This window comes from Marasmius oreades, chromosome 2 (assembly GCF_018924745.1).
Source record: "Marasmius oreades isolate 03SP1 chromosome 2, whole genome shotgun sequence".
Taxonomy (NCBI): Eukaryota; Fungi; Basidiomycota; class Agaricomycetes; order Agaricales; family Marasmiaceae; genus Marasmius; species Marasmius oreades.
In genome coordinates this window covers 3,435,791-3,458,310 of record NC_057324.1, presented here as the reverse complement: position 1 = coordinate 3,458,310, position 22,520 = coordinate 3,435,791, and the positions used below count along the sequence as shown (strand labels likewise).

The 22,520-nt window shown below is 47.7% G+C and overlaps 9 protein-coding genes across 9 annotated transcripts; 4 read left to right on the top strand and 5 right to left on the bottom strand.

Annotated features, from left to right (window-relative positions):
* Nucleotides 1-40: 40 nt before the first annotated feature.
* E1B28_004883 (uncharacterized protein) lies at nt 41-1,930 on the top strand (the record flags this gene model as incomplete). The annotated part of the gene is made up of 5 exons (XM_043149408.1): nt 41-93; nt 149-441; nt 498-775; nt 828-1,538; nt 1,592-1,930. The coding sequence occupies exons 2-5, from the start codon at nt 162-164 to the stop codon at nt 1,928-1,930; spliced, it is 1,608 nt and encodes a 535-aa protein (XP_043014014.1). The 5' UTR covers nt 41-93; nt 149-161.
* E1B28_004882 (uncharacterized protein) lies at nt 1,592-3,048 on the bottom strand. The gene is made up of 5 exons (XM_043149407.1): nt 2,596-3,048; nt 2,485-2,542; nt 2,305-2,406; nt 2,181-2,250; nt 1,592-2,123 (listed from the first exon to the last, which is right to left on the bottom strand). Exons 1-5 carry the CDS (start codon nt 2,942-2,944, stop codon nt 2,025-2,027), a joined length of 678 nt encoding a protein of 225 aa, XP_043014013.1. The 5' UTR covers nt 2,945-3,048; the 3' UTR covers nt 1,592-2,024.
* Nucleotides 3,049-4,211: 1,163 nt separating this feature from the next.
* Nucleotides 4,212-5,298, bottom strand: E1B28_004881 (uncharacterized protein; the record flags this gene model as incomplete). Its single annotated transcript, XM_043149406.1, has 5 exons — nt 4,776-5,298; nt 4,657-4,714; nt 4,500-4,601; nt 4,356-4,425; nt 4,212-4,304 (listed from the first exon to the last, which is right to left on the bottom strand). The coding sequence occupies exons 1-5, from the start codon at nt 5,104-5,106 to the stop codon at nt 4,212-4,214; spliced, it is 654 nt and encodes a 217-aa protein (XP_043014012.1). The 5' UTR covers nt 5,107-5,298.
* Nucleotides 5,299-6,729: 1,431 nt separating this feature from the next.
* On the bottom strand, nt 6,730-7,369 carry E1B28_004880 (uncharacterized protein). Its single transcript, XM_043149405.1, has 4 exons — nt 7,307-7,369; nt 6,928-7,256; nt 6,854-6,865; nt 6,730-6,803 (listed from the first exon to the last, which is right to left on the bottom strand). The coding sequence occupies exons 2-4, from the start codon at nt 7,238-7,240 to the stop codon at nt 6,793-6,795; spliced, it is 336 nt and encodes a 111-aa protein (XP_043014011.1). The 5' UTR covers nt 7,241-7,256; nt 7,307-7,369; the 3' UTR covers nt 6,730-6,792.
* A 234-nt stretch (nt 7,370-7,603) lies between these two features.
* E1B28_004879 (uncharacterized protein) lies at nt 7,604-9,023 on the top strand (the record flags this gene model as incomplete). The annotated part of the gene is made up of 9 exons (XM_043149404.1): nt 7,604-7,727; nt 7,777-7,799; nt 7,855-8,021; nt 8,086-8,121; nt 8,178-8,251; nt 8,301-8,503; nt 8,564-8,701; nt 8,753-8,842; nt 8,895-9,023. The coding sequence occupies 9 exons, from the start codon at nt 7,604-7,606 to the stop codon at nt 9,021-9,023; spliced, it is 984 nt and encodes a 327-aa protein (XP_043014010.1).
* A 128-nt stretch (nt 9,024-9,151) lies between these two features.
* E1B28_004878 (uncharacterized protein) lies at nt 9,152-13,907 on the top strand (the record flags this gene model as incomplete). The annotated part of the gene is made up of 22 exons (XM_043149403.1): nt 9,152-9,501; nt 9,555-9,720; nt 9,774-10,000; nt 10,055-10,208; nt 10,260-10,364; nt 10,442-10,587; nt 10,640-10,751; nt 10,808-10,972; nt 11,021-11,142; nt 11,199-11,406; nt 11,465-11,617; nt 11,678-11,776; nt 11,833-12,040; nt 12,085-12,227; nt 12,283-12,355; nt 12,403-12,527; nt 12,576-12,726; nt 12,784-13,091; nt 13,140-13,217; nt 13,268-13,337; nt 13,392-13,609; nt 13,659-13,907. 22 exons carry the CDS (start codon nt 9,152-9,154, stop codon nt 13,905-13,907), a joined length of 3,630 nt encoding a protein of 1,209 aa, XP_043014009.1.
* A 170-nt stretch (nt 13,908-14,077) lies between these two features.
* E1B28_004877 (uncharacterized protein) lies at nt 14,078-16,964 on the bottom strand. The gene is made up of 2 exons (XM_043149402.1): nt 16,351-16,964; nt 14,078-16,229 (listed from the first exon to the last, which is right to left on the bottom strand). Exons 1-2 carry the CDS (start codon nt 16,703-16,705, stop codon nt 14,317-14,319), a joined length of 2,268 nt encoding a protein of 755 aa, XP_043014008.1. The 5' UTR covers nt 16,706-16,964; the 3' UTR covers nt 14,078-14,316.
* Nucleotides 16,965-17,097: 133 nt separating this feature from the next.
* Nucleotides 17,098-19,763, bottom strand: E1B28_004876 (uncharacterized protein). The gene is made up of 13 exons (XM_043149401.1): nt 19,405-19,763; nt 19,329-19,348; nt 19,085-19,273; nt 18,683-19,024; nt 18,530-18,630; nt 18,438-18,475; nt 18,310-18,383; nt 18,184-18,261; nt 17,966-18,133; nt 17,838-17,911; nt 17,759-17,782; nt 17,606-17,702; nt 17,098-17,552 (listed from the first exon to the last, which is right to left on the bottom strand). The coding sequence occupies exons 1-13, from the start codon at nt 19,619-19,621 to the stop codon at nt 17,298-17,300; spliced, it is 1,677 nt and encodes a 558-aa protein (XP_043014007.1). The 5' UTR covers nt 19,622-19,763; the 3' UTR covers nt 17,098-17,297.
* Nucleotides 19,764-19,810: 47 nt separating this feature from the next.
* Nucleotides 19,811-22,306, top strand: E1B28_004875 (uncharacterized protein). Its single transcript, XM_043149400.1, has 2 exons — nt 19,811-21,370; nt 21,432-22,306. The coding sequence occupies exons 1-2, from the start codon at nt 20,094-20,096 to the stop codon at nt 22,246-22,248; spliced, it is 2,094 nt and encodes a 697-aa protein (XP_043014006.1). The 5' UTR covers nt 19,811-20,093; the 3' UTR covers nt 22,249-22,306.
* Nucleotides 22,307-22,520: the final 214 nt, after the last annotated feature.

The following is a 22,520-nucleotide window of genomic DNA, read 5'->3' as shown; positions in this document are numbered from 1 at the left end:
CAGGTTGATGGGCAAATCACGTAATCCCGATGCCCTCAACGTGAAACCAGTCAGTCGTCCAATACCTTCAATGCCCGTTAGGCATCGGCGCCGGTAGCTAACGCTTCTTCCTATTTGATATCTCTCACTTACCGACTTGAAAATCCAGAATCTGACGCGAAATGTCTCTGAATTTCATTCCTCGCAAAGTGGGCAAACCAAAAACTATTCCTCCTCATACTGCGGTTGCCAGCCCGAATGGATCTCAACCACGCGTTAATGATGAATTTAAAGGCAAAGGCAAGGCGACGCTGCAGACTGAACCCGAAAGTTCTAAAGCGCAGCCTTCCGATGAAGACCTGTGCACGGTCATATCCCTTGCTATGTCAGATTATGCCATTTGGTTGAATTCCGATGTGAGAAGGAGGCTTAGCGAAAGTGTGAGCGATGGGAATGAAGGATGTGAGTCATTTTGTCTAATCTTGTTCATTGGAGAGCTTGAATGGTCCTACGACCAGTCATCAGTCTTAGTTTTCTCCTCAATCACACACCCTCCCTGAGAGGTTTACTCTCAAGTTCAATATCGGAAACCGTGATTGTCAAGGCACTAAGAGGTCGTCAGTCACATCTCGACGTGCGGATGATGTTCACCAAACCGGAATGGCACAATTGGGACAAGGCCAAGGATCAAAAGGATGCTGGGATGTATGAGATTCGAAGAAAAGATTGGGAAGGCTTAATATCACGTATGGCCGCTTATACGAGAGTATATTGGGACAAGAGGACACTTTACTTGGTAAGTATAGAAAACAAGGACACGCCAAATTTTGCTCACTATATATTCCCAGGAATGTCTTCCCGTGCACTGCAAATCAGTTGGGAGTATTGGCCGGTTTGTAGACATCTTACTCACCTGTAGTCTAAATTCGGAACCTTCTTCAACCTCCCCAACCGATCCGCTTGTGTTCTCTCCGAAAATCCAAGCTGTCACTTTACCGCCACACCACCTTGCCAAGAGCGGTGAGGAACATAAATGTAAAGGGTTTGCATTTGTGATATTTACCGCTATCGAACATGTGGAAATGTTTCTCGAAAGGTGGCCATGGGACCGCAACCGATACGATTCTTCCCCCGGGCACACAGGGAATCTTGATCTCAAGGAAGCCTTTAGATTTGGGTTTCGATGCCTTTCGAAGGGCGGTTGGGACGCATTGAAGGAAGAATACCTCTCATACCGCACGAAACTAGTCCAAGAGCTCGTCGAATTCAATGATGAGCGGCGGCAAGAGGCCACCTCAGGCCGCGGTCGTTTAGATTCGGAGAATGACCCTTACCAGCAAGAAGCGCTGATATCAGAGGAACAGGCGGGTTTGACATCTTGTCTCTCGCTGTCATCCCCCTATCCCCCCTCGTGTCTCATCTTTGTGCGCAGCATTCACCCAGAGACCAACAAAACGACTTTGAAGTCGCTGTTCACCAAGTCTTTTCCCACCACGCCTCAATCTGGCAAGCAAACGATCGGATTAGATTACGTGGACTACAGCAAGGGTTTGGATTCTGTGCGTTCTTCCGATGTTATCCTTTATTCTTCCGTCTGAATGAATGTCTTCAGTGTTACCTCCGCGTTACTACTCCTGGACATGCGACTGCCATCATCGACTATTTTACATTGAACAAAGTAGCTCAAGGCTCAGGTCTGGATGCCTGCGGCTCCCCGCTACCGTTGAAACCGGCACCTCATTCTTCAGCCATAATGGTAGAGCTTGTCTTGGGTAGAAGGGAGCAAATCTATTGGGAGAAGGTTCCGTTGAAGGTTAGGACAGCGGCGGTATACAAATGTATCAAGGAAATGGGAGACCTCTCTTTGCAAGCAAACCAGAGCGGCATTGGGACTATTGGACGAGAAGATGACTTTGACGACGCAACACGGCGTAAGAAAAGAAGAAAATGAATTTGGGTGTACGTATTTTGTTATCGACGTTTACTTACATTCCTCTCATAGGGTATACTTTACTTCAATACATTTATTGATCTGGTATATAACATCATAATTTGCTCTCGACCTTCATCCGCGATGGTGGAGACTTATTGATCGTCGAATGAGTCGCTGAAACGTAGAGCGTGTTGTTCACACGATCTCTCAGCTATGTGTTTGAACAAGCATGAGCACATGTTTTCCTGTGTTTGGACCCTTTTCTTACCTCTGAACGCGCAGTCCTGATATGTCCATCCAAGCACACTGTTGTTGAAATGATCTTGAGCTTCGTTCCCCTGAAAAAAGTGAGCATTCGTCAATTCAATTCAGTCAAGAACCTTGCTACTTACAGCGTAGCAGGTTTATGCCATTGTATCATCATGGACTGGGAAACACCTGTCCCGTCAATGCCCATAACCATTCCCAATGCTACAAGTGCTGAAACGGAGCATCTGTCAAATATATCAGGCACGTCAGATGCCTTCACTTCAGAAGGCCGTAAAACATTGAAATGAAAGCCATCAACTCACGGATCAATCATATACGCTGCACATCCTCCGTGTAATGTGCCGTAGATATTACACATATCTTTCAGAGTTTCACGTCAGCGAAACATAACAAATACGAGTGGGTCCACTTACTTCTAGTAACGTCTATTTCGCAAATCGTGCGTGCCACAGCGTCCTTCACGGATAGACTGAAGTGTGTCTTCTTCTTCTCGTCACGGGTTTTCTTCCCGCCGAAAGGTTTGTACGACCCGTCGCCTTCGTTCCAACTAAAGCCTTCTTGTTCAACCGCCCATTCACTTCTGTCGCTCGAGTCCATGACGGCGATTTCCACCAACTTTAAATTTCGTCCGATTTCTGCGCCGAAAGAAGTATCCGGCGTTCCAATAAAGTGCTGGAAAACTTGAATGGCCCTTCTTTTTTGGGCCTCTGTCAAATTTCCTTTGATTTCCGGCCCGTTGGATGTTGAAGATGAATCAGACATATGAGGGGATGTAGTGGAGGGGTTTTTATTCGGTGGAAAGGGAAGGGGGAAGGATGGAGGGAATCAGAGCGACAACTTTAAATCGTCCCTATTTAAATAAATGGTAAGGATCGGTTGTGACGAAATGTTATTCAGGGAAGGAAAGTTTAGTTTATATACGGATTTGTATTTTTGTTTCTGAAGTTCTTTCCACATGCATAGCCGGATCCACGGAATTAGCAGGAGGACTCGGAATGTTGGAAGATGGAATGGAACGAACGGTCCAGGCGCTTTGCACACTCATGATATGACGATTTCCCTTCCAACAGGTTCGATCCTCGGACACTCGGAATGTTCGCTGCTAGGCGTTACCCGCATATTTTCCTACCTGCTCAAGTCCGTGGAATAGAGATACGTCATAGGACTAACAAAATTCGATAGTGCAATACCATGTCTATTATGGCTTGCGTTAATAACTATCTGAAGGGGTTGACCCTCTCGCCAGTGCCCCTTGCACCGCAAGACATACGCGGGTTCACGTTCATCATCATTTCATGACGTTCGACGGTGACTCATGGGACCTACCAGTGCCCGAGCCACATTCGGCAACCAATCACCATCTTCAACTCGGAGATCGCAACTTGGTGAAGGGGTAATACGCGGGTGATGGTACTCCCCTTAAGATTGCTGTCAGTTCTTGATGATCATAAGATCCGAAGTACCCAGCCTTGGAAAGGTTGAAGGTCGAGCCACGACCCCTTCACATGCTCAGTGGGAGGATCAAGCCTAAAAGTTCCATCTTCTCAAACCTCTCTGAATAAAGTTCAAGTTGTCGCTGAACCGGCACAGCGGCTGGCATGATCCACTCTCGTGCTGAGTTTTTTCCCCGACATTGATTGTCAACGTTCTCTTCTCTTCTCTTCCAAAGGAACAAATTCCAAGATTTGGGGCGCCGTCGATAGATCTTGAACACAGGAAGCTTACGACAGTACGTGGTCTCCCGGAATATCAAACAACAGTGAAGTCTCGGCGTGAAATGAAAATTTATAAGCTCCGTATGACTGGGACGGAGAACATGTCTTTACGAACTATGGTAATAGTACAATACGCGAGAGCCGTGAACCGAAAATAATGAATGCATAGTAGGGTATATATGTGTCGAAAACCGGACGGGGAGTCAGACCATGGGGAGATGGCAAATGAAAGGGGAAAATGCGGAGATCAAATCTGGGATTGCTTCATAAAGAGAAATGCAGCCCGACAAGTTGAAGAGCCCTCATTCTTTTTTTTACAGCTTGCTTCGATTGGGAGAAGAACGGAAGTTATTGACAGTCGAGTGGGTGGCCGATATATAAAGGATGTCCCTCTCTTTATCCCACAGCTACGGAGACCTTCGTCAGAAAAAGTTTTCAGAGCTGAGGAGTTTACCCACCTCACAATGGGATGTCCGGATATGTCCCTTGATAAAGACAGAAGTCGATATCACCCGGAGTTTTGCTCCCCTGAAATGATGAAAGGAAAAGAAGCATCAGTGCGAACAACCAAATTGATTTGCAGAGAAGGGGTCACGGCTTACATTTTGGCAGGCTGGTGCCAAACTATATTCACGGACTGAGAAACACCCGTTCCGTCGATTCCCAATGCAGCTCCCAGGACACCGAGAGCGGTCATGGTGCATCTAATCGTAAATCAATGAAAAGAACAACTCAAGAGAGACCACGGGGCGAACTTACGGGCCAACCAAGTACGTAGCACAGGCGCCATGTAAAGTTCCGAACGAGTTACACATATCTGTTAGGGAAAAACACAATGCGCAACTTGTACGGCAAACATGAGCATGAACTAAAAGTACCTTTGTCTATCTTGATCTCGAACACCGTTCTGCCTTGAGAAGCCTTGCCGTCTTTAGCGACGACCTCAGCCTCGATGAGTTTCAGACGTTCGCCCACGGACGCGCCAAAACATCCTTCTTGAGAACCAATAAAGTACGAAATGATGTTGAGTACCAAACGTTTCCCTTCGTCCGATATGTTTCCTCGTACTTCCGAAACGTCGATGTCGGAAGACTGAGATGAGGAACGCTCTGCGGGAGGGTTTGACCGTGTAGGAAGCATAACCATGGATCGAGGATGGGGGGGTGAGGGAAAAAAACGTCGGGGCGACTCTTTTACAATCAGGGACATGTCAAGGTACTTATGGCGATTCTAATATTCATGAGATAGACGCAATCCTAGTCCCAGAATGACCGTGGAACTGGTCATTATCGGACCCTGTACTTCCTTTTTTGTCCGAATAGAACGTTTGGCGACAGAGATTGGAGGACGATCACGAAGAAGCTGTAAGCTGTATGACTCGCAGGAAGCAGCGAAGCATCCTGAAGGTTGTTCGAGTTCCCGACAATAATTGAATCAGTGACAACGTCTCGGCGTTCGGTGTCAGGAGCTTACCATTTGGCATGGCATAGTCTATACTTGCACTTTAAACTGTACATCTACGTCGGAGGCGCCAAGCTCTACCGGTATGTAGTAATGGACACCCGTGGCGCCTTGAATAACATTGAATCGAGTCTGAAAGAAATCCCTTGTCCCAAGTTGAAACCGTACTATGTATCCGCCGGATAATATCGGCCAGGTTCCGGTGAATAGACCAACAATCATTCGCGATATACCACCTATCATGTGTCTTGTGCTTAAAAGGAATATAGCAAAGCAAGTGCCGCAACAGTAGTGGCTAAGAGTCTAAAAACTAAGAGATCTTGTGAGAAACTTGACAAATATAGCCATAGAGTCTGAGATCTTCATGGATCTCGAAAACACGCACTCACATGTGCCTCGAGGCAGACTTTTGAAGGGGTGGATGTGACAGAACGAGATGGGATTTCATAGACAGGAAAGGACCGCCTTGAAGCCGCCCAAAATGTTCAGATGACAATGTGATTCGATGACTTTGTTCCTGCGAGATTCTCCGCGAAATCTGGAAGAATGTTCTATGCTTAAAGTTGCAGCGCCACATTAAATCTCGCTCACCTTCAAGATAGGCCAGAGATCTCAGTGCTGTCGTCGGAGTCGAATATCCTTCGGGTTGATGATAAACACGAATAGTGATCATGTTGTCATCAGCAACCCCCTTTTGACCACGGAAACGGCTTCAGACATGGAAGACAGAGGCTGATAAAATGCAGATGACACCATGAGAAGAGGCGGCGGCCTCACCGAAGGAAATGGGTAACGTTTCTGTAGTCTCTGGCAATACGACCGGGGAGGAGGTCCTATTGCGTTCTTCCCTTCCATTGTGGATTTTCTCTCGGTCGTAAGACTGATCGACAAGCCGCGCCGATTCTCCATCTCTGGCATTAACTCACAGACGGAGACTTTGTCCATGTACGTTGAAGGCAGGCAACTGACGTGTGTCACGGTCGCATTCGGGGACAAAATCTATCATGTGTACCGTTGAACAATTAATGTGCCTTCGCGCCTACGGCAGAGCGGAGCCTAGATGGTGGACGAAGAGATCTAGGGTGAGTAAAGTCGTGAAAACAAAATCCCAGTATCGCAACCTTAACACATCTGATAGAGGGAACCGTCACCAGATCCGAAACACAACGCGCGGCCGTTATTCCAAGAATGGTTCCCCCGTTCATTTTGGACGAAAATTTCAGCATGCATGCCAGATCTCGTAGGCAGTAGAACATTGACTTGGAGCGAGTGTAGGCAGGCAATTCGCAAACAATCCAATAAGAGAGCCATCCGAGTTAGTGGAGAGCAGATCAGAGGACTTGGTCTCCGGGTCGACGGTGTAATGGGAGGCCGACAAATAAGGACTTTTCAAGTTTTGTGAAGTGAACCAAGAGCATCATTATCCTGTTACGATTAATCATACACTGCAGAAGGTTAGATAAAGGAATAGAAAAACATGTCAGTTGGAACGTACCGTGTACAATACCTGATACGAACGGACGTGCGACCATTAGAAGGAGGAAGAAACCTAGAGATAGGGATACTCACCATAAAATAGAGTCCAAACCAACACAAAAGTGAAGGCGTTATCCTGTCCCGGATTCACGAGATCCTTCCACCCTCCCTGAACGTACTTCGCCGGTTTGCCACGACAATTCACAAAGTGCATGCACAACGCGCTCCAAAGAGTTGATGTAATGAACAGTGCAAAACCTGCATAATTCTCGAGTCCAAGGATACCCGCTATTGCACCGGCAAAGACAGCAGACAGGAATTTGACCGTGGTTAGGTTGAGGAGATTGTAGCTGGCATTGGGTGCAAATAGATACTGAACGGAGATATCTGTCTCTGTTGTTGACATATTTCGAGGGATTGTCCTAAAAAATCGTGAGTAGACTGACCCATTACTATCCGTATAAATACTCACCGCCCTTCGCCGATCCCAACGATTTCAAAAGAGTTTGAGTGAAGAACAGAAGCGACTGCACTCCTCACGTGGTCAAGCCGGCGTGAAAATGTACCGGTTCACATTTCGTGAACTCTTCTCCTTCAACTTGCCTCTAACTGTATAGCATTCAGCGCACGCAGCGCAGAACGACTCCTTCGTGCAAGGGAAAAGGGCTTGCCAGCATATCCTCCACGGTTGCTTCTGAAGCGGATTATGGGTGAAAACAGTTTTGTTTCGGCATTTTGGTCAAATTTGAACGTTTCTCATCATTCCAGGATGGGAATCGTGTTATCACTGTATTTTGGATTCAGCCAATACTACCCTCCGCCTCCGACCTGGTCTCCGAAAGAGATGCCGGACTTGACGGGCCAAGTTGTCATCGTCACTGGGGGTAATACTGGTCAGTGTGCTACCTGAATCTATTGCCAGTTTTTGCTGATCCCGCGTAGGTTTAGGGAAGCTTACAGTCAAGGTATATACTCACCCGAGATCTTCAGAATCAGATTCAAATACTGACACTTCACGAGGAACTCCTCGAACACAATGCAAGAGTCTACATCGCCGCTCGTAACCGCAAGTCCTCGGAGGAGACCATAGAAGAACTGCGTTTACAAACAGGAAAAGAGGCGATGTTCCTACACCTGGATCTGGCAGACTTGCCCTCCGTGAAGTCCTGTGCCGAAGAGTTCATGTCGTATGTCTGTTCCCCTACCAGTCTGGTACAGCAGCATTTGACTGTTGACATCAACAACATTTAGCAAGGAGGCTCAGTTACACCTTCTTTACAACAACGCGTACGTTTATCTATTTTTCCTGGGTGGTGATAGCGAGCAATATCCTTTTTTTGCAGAGGCATTATGGAACCTCCGGTTAGACAGCTAACCGCGCAGGGCTTTGACCTGCAATTTGGCGTCAATGTTCTCGGTCTGTCATCGCATTACATATCCCAGCTTGAACTTACTCAAACACTCAGGTCACTTCTACCTTACGAAACTCCTCTTGCCCATACTGCTCTCCACTGCAAGGGTCTCTCCCGAGAAGCATGTCCGTGTTGTCAACCTTTCATCGTTGGCTCACGTATATTTTCCCTACCTAAACTTCAATTCGTTCAAAGATAGTCCGGTGAGGAGAACGCTTGGGATAATACCATCAATGTTGTACTCCCAGAGTAAATTCGTAAGTAAAGAAGTCTCAACTTTGATTTGATATCCGTGTACTAACGGAATTCGCGAGCAGGGAAATGTTGTCTTCTCAAAGGAGCTTGCTCGAAGATACGGAGAACAAGGCATTGTTTCCATGTCCCTTCATCCAGGAGCGATTGATACTTCTCTTTGGACTGCGGGTGCAATGCCGTGGATCATTGTCTTCCTTGCGGTTAGTCTCATTTATGTGGCTCGTGAAGTGGGCTCATGTTGATGAGTACAGCGACTTTTCGTAATTCAATCTTTGGAGTATGGTGCTTATACTCAACTTTACGCGGGTACGGCACCAGAGGCAGCTGAAATGAATGGTCAGGTAGGATTTTCTATAGTCAACTTCTCCCGTCGGTTGTCTGACATCACTCCAGCACTTTATTCCGTGGGCCCGACATGGAAAGGCACATCAAAACTCTGAGGATGCCGTTCTTGGAAGGCAGCTATGGGAATATATGGAAGAACAGGTCAAGAATGTCGAGACGCGTATACACGATACTTAGTACTTAAAATCTCGTGGCCGCTTTGCTGTCACATCTATCACGCGCTTGTGACATCAAAAATAGCCAAACAATAATAAACGCGTTTCACGTTTCCCCCCTCACTACTAACACTCGGTAGAACGCGAACTATGGCGCGTCAAGTTCGCAGTTCGACCGCGTCCGACGATTCACTGAAGGAGAACCGTGATGTTCGTAGAACTTCCTCCCAGAATGGGGTGAAAATCACGAACGTGAAGAGTGGCTCGAGTGGCAAAGCCAAGCGGACCAGCACTGTACAGCAGGATGAGGAAGAAGATGAGGAAGATGAACACAATCAAACGCAGGAGGATGGTGACGGTGATGCGGAAGGTGAAGAAGATGGTGAAGGCTCCCCTAAGGGTCGTAAGCGTACCAGGCTCAACACTGACGGTGACTCGAGGCCATCTATGGTCGCCAAAGATGAGCCTGTAGTGAAGACCTTACCGCGCGACACGGACGGGTACGTTCTCTTTCAGGCGCACAACATTAGAAACTAACCTTTTCTGTTCTTAGATATATTCCTGGACAAATCGTCCGTATTCAGTTAAAGAACTTTTTAACTTACGATTATGCGAACTTCCACTGCGGTCCCTATCTGAACATGATCATCGGGCCTAATGGGACGGGAAAGAGCAGCATTGCTTGTGCAATAGCTCTTGGATTGAACTGGCCTCCTTCTGTGAGTGGCTTAGCGCGCGCTATTCTATTGAGATTAACCAATCTATTTCATAGATACTGGGTCGAGCCGAAAATATTTTCTCATTCGTGAAGAACGATCAGGATGAGGGTTATATCGAGATTGAATTGAAGGGGCCCAAAGGCAGACCCAATCTCGTCGTCCGGCGGAATTTGACCTCAAAATCGAAAGCCAATTCTTTCACGTTGAATGGTAAACCTTGCACAGCCAAGGAAATATCTGCACAAATGGCCCAACTGAATGTTCAAATCAGTAACCTATGGTTTGCCATTCGTCGAGTCTTCCTGAGCTTTATTCGTCTGACTCCCAGTTACAGTACTTTTCTTCCTCAAGACAAGGTCTCATCGTTTGCAATGATGAATTCTCAGCAGTTGTTGAAAGAAACTCAGAGGGCCGCAGGGAATCGTGATCTCACGCTATGGCACGAGAATCTGATTAGAGCTGGCAATGAGCACCGGTCGATGATACAGGTCCGTCGTCAAAGCCCATCTCTCACTCGTATTGATACATCTCCTTTCCAGACCATCAAAGATGAGGAAGGTCGTTTGCAACAGATGCGTGAACGAAATGAAGCGATCGAAAAAGAAGTCGAGCGTTACCAAGAACGTAAGCGGATAGAGGAACATGTGTGTCCATCCTATTTTCATGTTTTTCGTTAATTTTTAACCTTGCCTTCCTTTTTTCTCCCCCTCGACTGTGATAGATCGAAATTCTTGATTTGTTCATACCGAGCGTTAAGTACAACGAACTTCGTGACAATTTCACCATCGCGAAAGAGAGGCAGCGAAAATTGTTTCGAAAGGTGGCAAAGCTCGAGGCTAGAAACGCTCCTGTTCGAAACCTTCTCAAGTGAGTTCTTACATGAGTTTCCACTCTCCAGAACTTACGAGACTGTTTGTAGCTCTATAAAGGAGAAGATCCGGAGTCATGAAAGAGACCGGACTCGCGGCCAAGCGGCAACTCAGGATAAATTCAAACAGATGCAGCGAAAATGGAAGGAAAACACCACATTAGTGAGTTACAAATTCATACAGTGGTTAGACTGACCGTCACTAAACGGTTTGTACAGGAAATCGAAGCCGACAAGTTGAACTCGCAGATTGAGGGTTTGGAAGTCGAAGAGCAACGCCGAGCGAACCGAATCAAGCAAATGGAGTCTAAACTTGCCGAGTTCGAAGAAGACTACAGAAAAGAAGTGAAGACGGAGAACTTAGAGGACTTGTTGGCTGAACTCGTATGTTTATTCTGAATGTAGGCCATGCCGTTACCGACCGCTTTTCAGAAACAAGTCAACAACAAGCGTCGCGAAGTTGAGGATCGTATCCGCGAACTCTCACCACAACAGGAAACTATCTTCACGGGCCAGTCACTGGCAAAGATGACGATCACTGGCCTTCAGGACAGGTAGGTTGACCCCTCCATTAGTCCTTTTCCATGAGCTCACCTCGTATTCACCACAGATTGAAACAGTTGGATAGTGAAGATGGCCGGAAGTTAGCTCACCTAAGGAGGTGGGATTCAGATTGCCATGACACCGTAATGTGGATCAGACGGAATAGAGAGAAGTTCAAGATGGACATCATTGAGCCCCCTTACCTTTCCCTCACTGTCAAAGATCAGAGATATGCCGCCGCCGTTGAAGCATGCTTTGGAAGCCTTCAACTCAGGGTGAGTGATCTGTTGTGTAGCAATGTCCTTGATATATGATATTAAAAATATGTCACAGACATTTGTCGCTCAATGCCGTGAAGATTACGACCTCCTGAATAACTCGATCAATGAAGAGAACAGTGCCCTGGGCCGAAAGGTGCGAGTTGCGACTTGGTTCCGGGATCACGATCAAATCCAACTCGTTCCTCCACCAATGACACCAGAAGAGGTGAGCACATAGCAGTTACTTGAGTTGTTCAACATGTTTATTGACGCTGGTATTGTACAGATGCGTGAAATGGGGTTTGAAGGATACGCCATCGACATAGTAGACTGCCCTGAAGGTCTCAGAACTTACTTGAAGGCGGAACTGCAGTTACATCGTGTGGTATGTCATGACAGTGCTTGGCGTTGTTGCAGAATCTAGCTCAAACTGGGTGCTAGGCGATTTCCCTTAGCCAAAGTATCGATGTGGAGAAAGCAATGGATTTAGTTGCTCGGCCACTTCCCAGTTGGCCCGGTGGAGCCAACTTCATAACGGGTTCGATCCTTCATCAAGTTACGCGATCGCGATATGGAAGACACGCACGCTCGAACGCCACAGTCAATATCGCTCCTGCGAGAAATCTCAGCGCTCAAGCAGGGGAGTCTTGTGTCCTGCTGTATTCCGAACTTGTTGTCTGAACTATGATTCAGTTGACATTGAACAAAAGCGAAAAATAGAATCTGACATACAAGAGCAACAAATAAAGCTGAAAGATCTAGAAGAAGAGCACCAGAAGGTTGCTGAACAACGACGAGCCCTCGACTTAGAACATACTGAGCAGCAAAGGGAGAAGGTATAGATTATCCCCCTCCTAAACGATAATAATTATACGACTATTTTTTGTTTAGGCTGCTCTCGACAGGCGGAAAGATGCGATCAGAGAAGAGAGGATGCGTAAGGAAGCTCTCAGACCTAAAATCGGTGAGGAGCATCCTTGGAGTTCATCGTGTTTTGCTCAATCTTCGCAGATCGATTAAAGGTACAACTGAGGAATGAAAAGGATAAACCCACGGCCGATGCAGAACGGAAGCGGGTCCGCCGCGAAATGGCCAAAATTGCAAAGAGGAGAACGAGCCTTGCCAACGAGCATCTGGTCTGTGGTATCGTTTGTTCATGAACTACGTTCTGACGCCGTGCCTAGAACTTGGCACGCGACGTGATCGCCGAGCAGACGGCGGCGACACGGGCTGGCCTCGAGAACATGCAGCTCGAGGCCAACAAGGCCGTTCTGGAGCAATTGTGTCAAAAGAAGGACGAAAAGCACAGGAAGACTCTGGACGAGTTTCATGAAGGTGAGCCGCTTGCACTCCATGTTTACGTTTCCCATGCTGAACGCTTCTCATATCTAGCTGATGCCGAATATACCAGGATCAAAGCAGAGTCGAAAGTCGCCCTTGAAATCGCCCGTGATGCTCACGAGCAAGCCAAAGAAGAGCATAAACAGCTCTACAAGGAGACCGAGGCCAAAAGAGCTGCGTACAAGGCAGCGTTGAAGGAGGCTCAGCGTAACGGAACTGAGCCTCCGTCTGATGAAGGTATCGATCTCCGAACAGTAGACGATCTCGAAGCTGCGCTGGAAGAGCAACACGCTCAACTGGAGCTGATTACCAAGACAAATTCGGGTGTAGTAGAACAATACGAAAAGCGTAAGCGGGACGTAAGTATTTTAGACGTTTGATATTTTTCACTCGCTAAGTTCTTCTAGATCGAGCAATCCGAAGGCATCCTAGAAAAGAAGAATCGGGATGCTCAAGCTGTCGAGAAAACCATCAATTCAACGAAGGTCCGAGTGTTTTACGTTATAATTTACGCTGCCTAACTCTCAATTCTCAGTCGAAATGGCTGCCAGCCTTACAAGAGCTGGTCGATAACATTGGAGAGAAATTCTCTGCGGCCTTTGAACGTGAGGCGTTCGTATGATCACTGAACAATCGAATTATTGACATCTTCTTCGAAGGCATCGGCTGTGCCGGTGAAATTCGGATCCGTGAGGACGACGACTACGACAGATGGGCTATCGACATTCTCGTGAAGTTCAGGGATCACGAGAAGCTTTCAATTCTGACTGGTCAGCGGCAATCTGGTGGAGAGCGTTCACTCACCACTATTTTGTATTTGATGAGCTTGACCGAGGAGGCCAGAACCCCGTTCTCTCTCGTCGATGAAATCAACCAGGTACTGTGCGTCATTCCTTGAATGACAATATTACTCATTCTCTTTGTAGGGAATGGATCAACGAGCTGAACGTGTGGTTCACAACAGCATGGTAGAGGTGACCTGCAAAGATACTGCTGGCCAATACTTCCTGATCACACCCAAGCTCCTTCCCGATCTCAACTATCACGAGCGCATGAAAGTCCTCTGTGTCGCCAATGGCGAGTGGCTCCCCGAAGAAACTGGAATGGGGAACTTGAAATCACTGATCGAAGGATATGTCCATCATAAACGAGGGGACACGTCGAAGAGCCACTAAAAGCTTCTTTACATTCTTTTAGCCGGACTTTCGTCACCTATCATTATTTCTTGACAGTTATACATTTACCTCTAAGAGCTCGTTACTAGTTTTTTTTACGCTACTTCAAAGGGTTTGAGAGATAGTGGGGAGTTTGAATTCCCAGGCACCAAATCTAATTCCGCATAATAATATAATCGTTGTTCATGGTTATGAGGGAGGATAGGTATCGTGATAGTATGGAGGGGCTGCCATTCTACTCAAATGTAGATGTAGTAGAATAAGTGAAAAAAAGCATGTAGGAAAAGGAAGAATTGAGACCACAAAGGGAACTTTGTAATGTGAGCATAGCAGCGGTGAATAGACATAGCGTGAGGGACACCCAATTCATCCCAATCCATAGAAACAAATAAATGGAACCAACAGGAACCTAACTTCCGTACCCCTCAGCTTTCAACCTCTCCCTGACCCTCATCAACGCCTTTCCTAATTCGTTTCTCCCAACCCCATCCTGTGCTCTACCCCAAAACTTGTCTCTCTCATCCATGTAAACCAGCTCTCTTCCCCTTTGCTCCCCTTCCCCACCCACCCCAGTGCCCAGTAAAACACCTCTCAACGATGGGTGCTGTCGAAACTTGTACATCAACACTTCCTCCATTATCCCCAAAAAAGTGTTTCCCCAGTCCGGTCGAACATCTGCATCCCATTGAGAGCTTAGGCGATACACATCGGCTACGGTAGGAGCCTCCCGAATGGCAGCTGCATGTTCAGGATGATGTGGTAGGTATTTAAGGGCTTCAAATAGGTGTGCTGCAGTTGGGTACGTTTGATGCGAAGCGGGTTGATTTCGCGCTAGTGGATTTGTATATACGATACGATGAGATGAATGATTCAGGAGGCCGGATTCTGGGTGTGACGATAGCTGTGAGAAAGTGATAGGAGGTGCTGTCGATGAATATTGGGGCTGAATTGGAGGCTGAGATTGAGAGGGGGCAGGTGCACGGGTGTCGTAGGATGGTGCTCGAGGCTGGTCGTACGTCGAATGAATCGGTCCTCTGTAGGTAGATGAAGTGGCTGAAGTCTGCGTCATTGGCCGAGGTTGTGCTGGAGGTGCAGGTTGATCGAAAGGAGGATTGACTAGTCCTAAAGCGGGAGTTGCGATTCCTGGAGTTGCAGTACCTGTAAAAGACACTCCTAAGGGCGTAACGGGTCGTCCAGGTTGTGTGGGTTGTGTTGTAGTCCCTGGCATTCCCGGAGGTCGGCCAGCTACTATTCTCGGAGTCATTGCCCGGCCTCCAGCTGGTATAAACGGAGTCGAACTCTCCTCCCCACCCAGTTCTGACATTGGAGGTGGGGCAGGAGTAACTGGTCTTGACGCTGCTGGAGTCCGTGTCTGATCTGCAGTGATGGTGTATGGTGTAATGGTTCCGGGATGCGGTGCCGCTGGAGTAGGAGGCTGGACCTCTACAAATTCCTCTTCGGACTGTGGTCGATTCAGAGGTCGCCTTCGTTGGCTTACTCTCCTCCAAATACCGCCGCCGACATTACTCACATGACTCACTCCAGCACCGATACCTCCCCGTCGAAAGAAGCTTCCAACAGTTTTGGCTCGGTGGTGTTGAGACGTATGGGGTGGCTGAACGGGTGGTTGAACGATGATCCGTGAAGGGTTTGCGCCGAGACTTCGTGTTCTGTCATGTCCATGACTACTTGTCCCGCCGTTTGCGTGGCCAATAATTGTATTAGGGACATGGCTAGTACTCGTACTGTGACCAACACTGCCGTGTCCATGGCTGCTAGTACCATGACCAGTAGTGCTAAAATCCAATTCTCTCAATCTCCTCCAAGGAGTGGACCTCGACAGGTCCTGCGGAGGTCTAGGTAAAGGGTTCGTTCGGGTAGGTAAAGTGGCTCCCGTTGTAACACTCCGAGCCAATCCCAACCCAGGTGTCGCAGCCCTTCGAGGGTTCTCTCCATGTCCACTCACACTCCCAGCTCGACTTCGACTTTGAGATCTTGCCCCCATTTGTGTGGGAATCACAGGCTCGCCTTCATCTTCATCTTCTGAGTCAGTGACGGGGAAATTTGCCAGTCCTCGCGTGTGCGGAGTGAATTGCATTGAAGAGGGAGCTGTGTATACTGGGCCAGGATGGGGTGTTTGTGCACGCTGTTCGACAGGCTGAGGATTTTCGTCAAATGGAACAAAGGACGCATTCATCGGTACTACTGGTTCGTCGTCGTCGTCGTCAAGATGCTGGGATGCATGAGGGGGGACATATCCGGAGGGACCTGGACCGGGTGTGCGCTGAGGATGTGGTTGTGAAAAGGATTGCGAACTGGGGCCTAGAGAGTGGGTAATTAGCGGAACACCAAGTGAAGAAGAGAAAATCATCCCGAGATTGATTCTGTATTATCTTAGACGAGGAAAACCGAAACAAAAGAACAGTATTGAAAGGAACCTCACCCGGAGCGTCATCATCAAGCTCATCCCCTGCAGTACTATTCGTGACCCTTAGCCTAGTAGTCCCCCCAGCTCGACTGGTTGGCCGAGGCGCTGGTCCAGGTGTTCCAGGTATCCTTCTCGGTCCAGCACTTTGCCCTGCTCTCCTCCTCGTCCCTCCACTCCTCCGTCGTGTTTTTCTCCGTTTATGCGGTGGTTCATACATCATCATCGGATACGGTGTTATCACATGGCCCCCCGATTGCGGAAATCCATAATGTTGGGGTTGATACGGATAGACCGGTGGTGGTGGATAAAAAGCAGGGTTTGGTAACGGATACGCTTGGTTTTTACTACCTTTTGAAGGATTTTGACCCATGGTTTACCCAGACAGCCACCCTTGTCCCGTATGATATCGTTTATCTCCCCCTGGGAGACTCTATCGAAGTGGATTATCGCGTAAGCTCAGGCTACCCTTGACTTTGAATTTTGGAACCTCGATTATGATAGATGGTGGTGTAGATTAAGGCGAACTGAGATAAGCAGGTAGCAAAACCCCCCAGCTAGTGCCTCGAGGCGAAGGCTGTAGAAAGAAGTCAAAACTACTTTTGGCACAGGAAATTGAAAATCAACACGCGGTCACGGTATCGGAATGTTTATTCACGTGCGGGCCCGTGAAACAATGTCATCTCTTTCAATCCTTTGTCAATCTTCGAGGGTTACCACGGAAGTCAAATCTGACACAATTCTATTGCTAAATGAGCTGGCTCGGGCTTGTACAATGTAACGTAAGAAAGAGCAAAAGGAAAGTATACTCGACGCCAGCAGGATTCGAACCTGCGCCCTCAAAGAGGAACAGATTTCTAATCTGTCGCCGTAACCACTTGGCTATAGCGCCTTACGCAGATAAAGCGGAAGGGAAGGGAAAGACCATGTTCAAGCCACATTTTGGCCGTCCTTGCAAAGATTCTTCAATTATACAAGCCCGACTTCTGACTTTGACCTTGACCTTTGCGTTCCTGTTGTTGTTCAGCCCAATCCACTGCATCTTTGTGACCTTTTCCCACATCCACACCAAACCAAATGATGAGAGAAGCACACAGGCAAAGCGCAAAGAGGAACGGGAAACCCATCCAGTTGCTGCCCGTCTTATCGACGATAGCCTGGACAACAGTCGGTCCGATCATGGACGAAGCTCGGTTAGACAGGCCGAACAATCCGAAAAACTACGAGTCACAGTTGAGAAACCAAGGCTAAAGATGACTTTGACCGTACACACCATGTTATCGAAGCCAGGGGGGGACAATTCTGCCATCATGGTTTGAGAAAAAGCATAGTACGGGGCCTGGAAAAGTCCGAAAACAACGTTGTAGAACCTGGTAGCACAACCTTGTCAATACGCAGACAATCAGAATGCATGTTCAAAGCTGACCAGAACTCCCACTTGTTATGATATCTGAGATGGAATCGTTAGTTCGACCGGTTGAGCAGAGTTATTGAGAGATTGTTACCCGATAGTGTTAGTCCATATGCCGATCATACCCCACAGTGGAATGAGAACAGTCACCACATTTGTGACTACGAACTACAGCCGGCCGCTCGTGAGCTTCGAAATAGAAGATCTGAGCGAATTAGCTACCATCTTTTTGGTGCTGAGCTTCCAGTATTTCTGAATGTACCAGAAACCCGCGGTGCTTATCGTAGAAGTAACGGCCTGCACAAGCCCGAGGTACGTTCCCTGGAGGAAACTGAAAGAGAATTTGTCGTTTCCACATATACTGACCAATGTCCCCGTAGTATTGAGTCCCTTTGAAATAGTTCAGCACATGAAGGGTCGCAGAAAGGGAGGATGATCACGTCGGCAAGCAGGAAGAAAGCAATAAGATAGGTGAAAGTATAGGGAAGCTTCTTGTAGTGCCTGAGTGCTCCCCAGATCTAAAAACGATGAACATGTCCTGCCCGCTTCAACAGTACTGCACTGACCTGCTTCCATCCAATCGTTAGGAAGTGTTCACCTTGAGGTAACGATGGACCTGGACGGGACTGTTGGAAAATGACTGTTCTGAAGTGAGTACGTATGCAATCCCCAAGTGTCTAAGGAACACACTTACACCACCATATACCCGTCACCACCCAATACGCATTGGTCCTATACAACGGCGAGATCTTAGCATACTGTCAGCAAGATGAAGGTCAACCCTACAGTACTATTACGTAGTTATCAACGAGACGGTTGTTGGACAGCGGAAGTAAGAGTGATAAGTTTAGGCAAGAAACGACGATGTAACCGATATTGCTATGCATCTGGGTGATCGAAGTGAGGGTAAGCCAAACTGGTCGGAAGGTAGACACGCACGGTGCTCAAATTACTGATTCTGCTCCTCTCTAGACCTTCCTCACGTTCGTATGCCTCACGATCTATGCGACCGGCCTCGTATTCCTTCCTCATGGTGCGGGTCCGTGCAGTATTTCGCGCCAGGCGAGGAAATACGGCGGCGTAGAATACGAGAGTCGCGCCATAAGTGATGAAACCAATCATGAATAACGCCATTGCGATAAGCCACCGAGAAGGTTCTGTGAGACTCATGCTGGCAAACTGAGAAGCCCAGCATATACATGTGACGACCAGAAGCAACCAACGACCAAAGCTGCCATAGTCGGCAGCTGAGCCGATCGTGGTGAAAAGTAAGGTCATGATCTAGGAGGAATGGAAGGTCAGTCATCCGTATCTTCGTCATAAAGGAAAGACGCGTCTCACAGCAAAGCTCAGGCCGTTCGCAATAAGGACCACTCCGGAAACCGATTTCGTGCCCTTGCCCCATGGAACGACACACTTTGCAGAAGTTCCTTCTGAACAAGTTGACCCAGGTCCTTTGTCAGGGTCATAGCCTGCAGAAGTCGCTAACGCTTGGAAAATTGTCATTGAGAAGCCCATCGGTCCAACACCCTGGATAATTGGTGAGCCAGGTCTTCTCATGTCTAGCCATTTAGACTGTCCTTACGTTGTTACCATTGTAGTACACTGGGAGAGAAAATTTAGCAGGACAAGTTTAAAAGACAAAGTGGAGGATGACGCACGATAATAGCTCCATAGTTCTCTCCTTGTCACCACCGGTTCGTCGTCGTTGATTGAAGAAACCAAAGTTACACCTTGATGTTCCCGAGTATCTTGCTTCTCATCTACATCTTCTCCCTTTGCGATTGTTTTTTGGTCGTGTTCCATTCCAACACTTGCGATTGTTTCCTGAACGCCAAGTGTAACGATTGGAATATCTGGTGCAGGGAGTTTGGACATATTCAGTGTTGTCGAGGGCGAAAGATGAGGTTTCCTGGGCTCTTCCGATAACCCTGGAATGATATGGCGCGTAATAAGTACGGGGCTGAGGAAGCATGTTCGTAAGCAAGTGGGGATGGAGAGGGTCTAGTAGGAAGAGGCGAACAGCCAGCTTATTTGAAGCTTGAAGCTTTGATAATGATAACATTCCCACACGTCTCTCCTGGTGGCTGCCATGCCCACAGCCTGTTCCGACCTGTTGCTCACGCTCATCACGAATAATCCCTGAGACGGTGCTCGGCGCTCTTAGTTGTTGAAATTCCCAAACAGAGCAAACAGAGCAGTTGTGCGTTTACCGGAATCAGGTCCACCTTTTCCCCAGTGCGCCAGTTCTCGGTGACATTTTCGTATACATATCGGTGCTGTTCACGAGAGATCTCGTTGAACTTTGATTATCCACATATTTGTTCCGTAGATTGAAGAACATCCGACAATGTGGTACATCCGCCTCCTGTCAACTTTCCTCATGCTAGGATCGCTACACGGTTGTGTCCAGTCGCTTCAAATTCTGCGGTCAGAGCCGCTCGGAGACATTGTGAAGATAGAGGATCAACTCTATTTCATACAAGAATATTTGGGACATTCAGGCGGGTCCAAAGTTTCGAAGAGCCGTGTGGCTGACTACGTTCTGGTCACCTCCGTTATTCCGCCAGTATATCCCTTATCAAGCAAAATCCTGTCTGAGATATTGACAGGCTACTCGAGGCTTGACGACGTTTGGAACCGAAGCTTCCTACAAGGTTTAGTAATTGCATCACCCACCGAAACCGAAATTCTCTTTGACGACACCTTGATCGAATGGCTTCACCTTCACGGGATATCGCAACTTTTCGTTTCCGGCTCCCCAGAACTCCATCAGCGAAACCCCCGGTTACGAGAATTTACTGTGATTGATTTCCCTAACATGCCACAGGGGGCAGGGCCTTACGCCTATTCTAGGTCAAGTGGATCATTGCACAAGGTATATCTCCTTTACCCGGACGTCTACGAAAGTTTCATGCTTGGATGTATTCCCTTGACTGAAGGAGAGAATGTGATCTGGATATCCACTAACTTTACAATTCCCGGTGATCCCACTGGGTTCTCGAATCGAGATGAGTCTCCTTCCGAGTCGGAGGGCGAGATTTACCACCAGTACATCCCAGTTCCATCCAGACTATCTCATACCACCTTTACACCTGATGGCCGCCCCTTCCACTCGTCGTCGTCCTCACTTTTCGGAAAACGAATGGCAGTCAAGGATATCTTCCACATGCGTGGTTTACCTACAAGTGCTGGATCCTTGGCCTTCCTCGAGATGAATGGGTCGTCCAGTAACTCAACAGCATCTTCAATCCTAAAGCTACTCGATTTGGGTGTCGTTCCCGTGGGCAAAACTCGTACGTCTCAGTTTGCTCACGGTGCGCATCCATGGGAGTTTCGAGATTTTTCGTACTCTTGGAATCCTCGTGGAGATGGGTTGCTCACAGCTGCAGCCTCGAGTTCAGGAAGTGCATGTGCAATCGCCGGGTATGATTGGTTGGATTTGACTGTCGGAAGTGATACCAGAGGAAGTGTTAGGAAGCCAGCATCGTTGGTCGGAGTATACGGAATCAGACCTTCCTTTGGGAGTGTCGGTCTTGATGGAATTGTCCCACTCTCAGAAGAAATGGATACGATGGGGATCTTTGCTCGGGATCCACAACTGTTCTTTAAGGTTGCTTCCCACCTGTAAGTTCTTACCTTCCTTGGCCTATTTCCCCTTGTTCTCGCATGGACTGTCATCCTTTAGGTATCGGGAGTCTCCGGTGTCGCATGGCAATAATTTCCCCCGCCTACCAGTACATTTGTTGTACCCGATGGACCATTTTCCTGTCAAGTCTCCGCAGGCACAGCTTGTGTACGACAGTTTCCTAAACTCTTTGACGGAATTGAACATCACTACAATACCCATCAACATAACGCGCACGCTAGCACCCGTGTTCCCGGGCGAACAATTCTCCCCCTTTCAATCTTTATCAAACATGTTAAGCGAGTACCATTCCTATACAGAGGTTGGGAAGCCATTATCAGAGTGGTATCAAACTCGGTTTAGAAAGGCACCTGCCTTTGACCCCATGCCCGAGGTGATGTTCGCGAAAGGATCAGGATATTCGGAAACGGATTATGAAAGAGCGGTTGCTTATAAAAGAAGGTTCACCGATATTTTGGGAGAATTGATTTTCAAGCAGGACCCCGAGTCTTGCTCAGACTCAATCTTTGTCTACGATGCCGGTACAGGTGGACTCCCTTCGTACCGAGTGAGCGATTTCAACGCATTTGAAGGAGCCACAGAGGTTACGCTTGTCAAACCAGGAAGGAAAGCTACGTTCCAGGAAAACCTCCACTACATGGCTTCAATGGGTGGTCTCGTCGATGTGACTGTGCCCATTGGCGAGGTGGCATATTTCAGTTCGGTGAGTCGCCAATGGGAACCTATACCCGTGACAATTCAGCTCGTTACACGCCGCGGATGCGATTCTGTTATTTTGGAACTTGTAAAAGCACTGGCCGATACAAATATTCTCAAGCATGTTAGCCATGGTCGATCTCTTCAATCCCCTGATTGAGCATTGTACTCAGAGTACTTTTTTCCATCAATATACGCATCATGCATTAACCCAGGAACATATGGGAAGGATCAATGCGCACGTCCGTACCTTGAGGCGTTGACAGACTGTCATGTGTACTGCGGTTTCCCTCGGTTCTCACCCTGTTTTCCCGTGCTTTTAGTAATTTCAGCCGGACGTGAAAATTAGCTTCACATGAGTAGTATTATTCTGTTTCTTGCTACAAGGAAGCCCGATGTTGGAGCAATGAATTCCTTTCTCAGTTTGAGAAT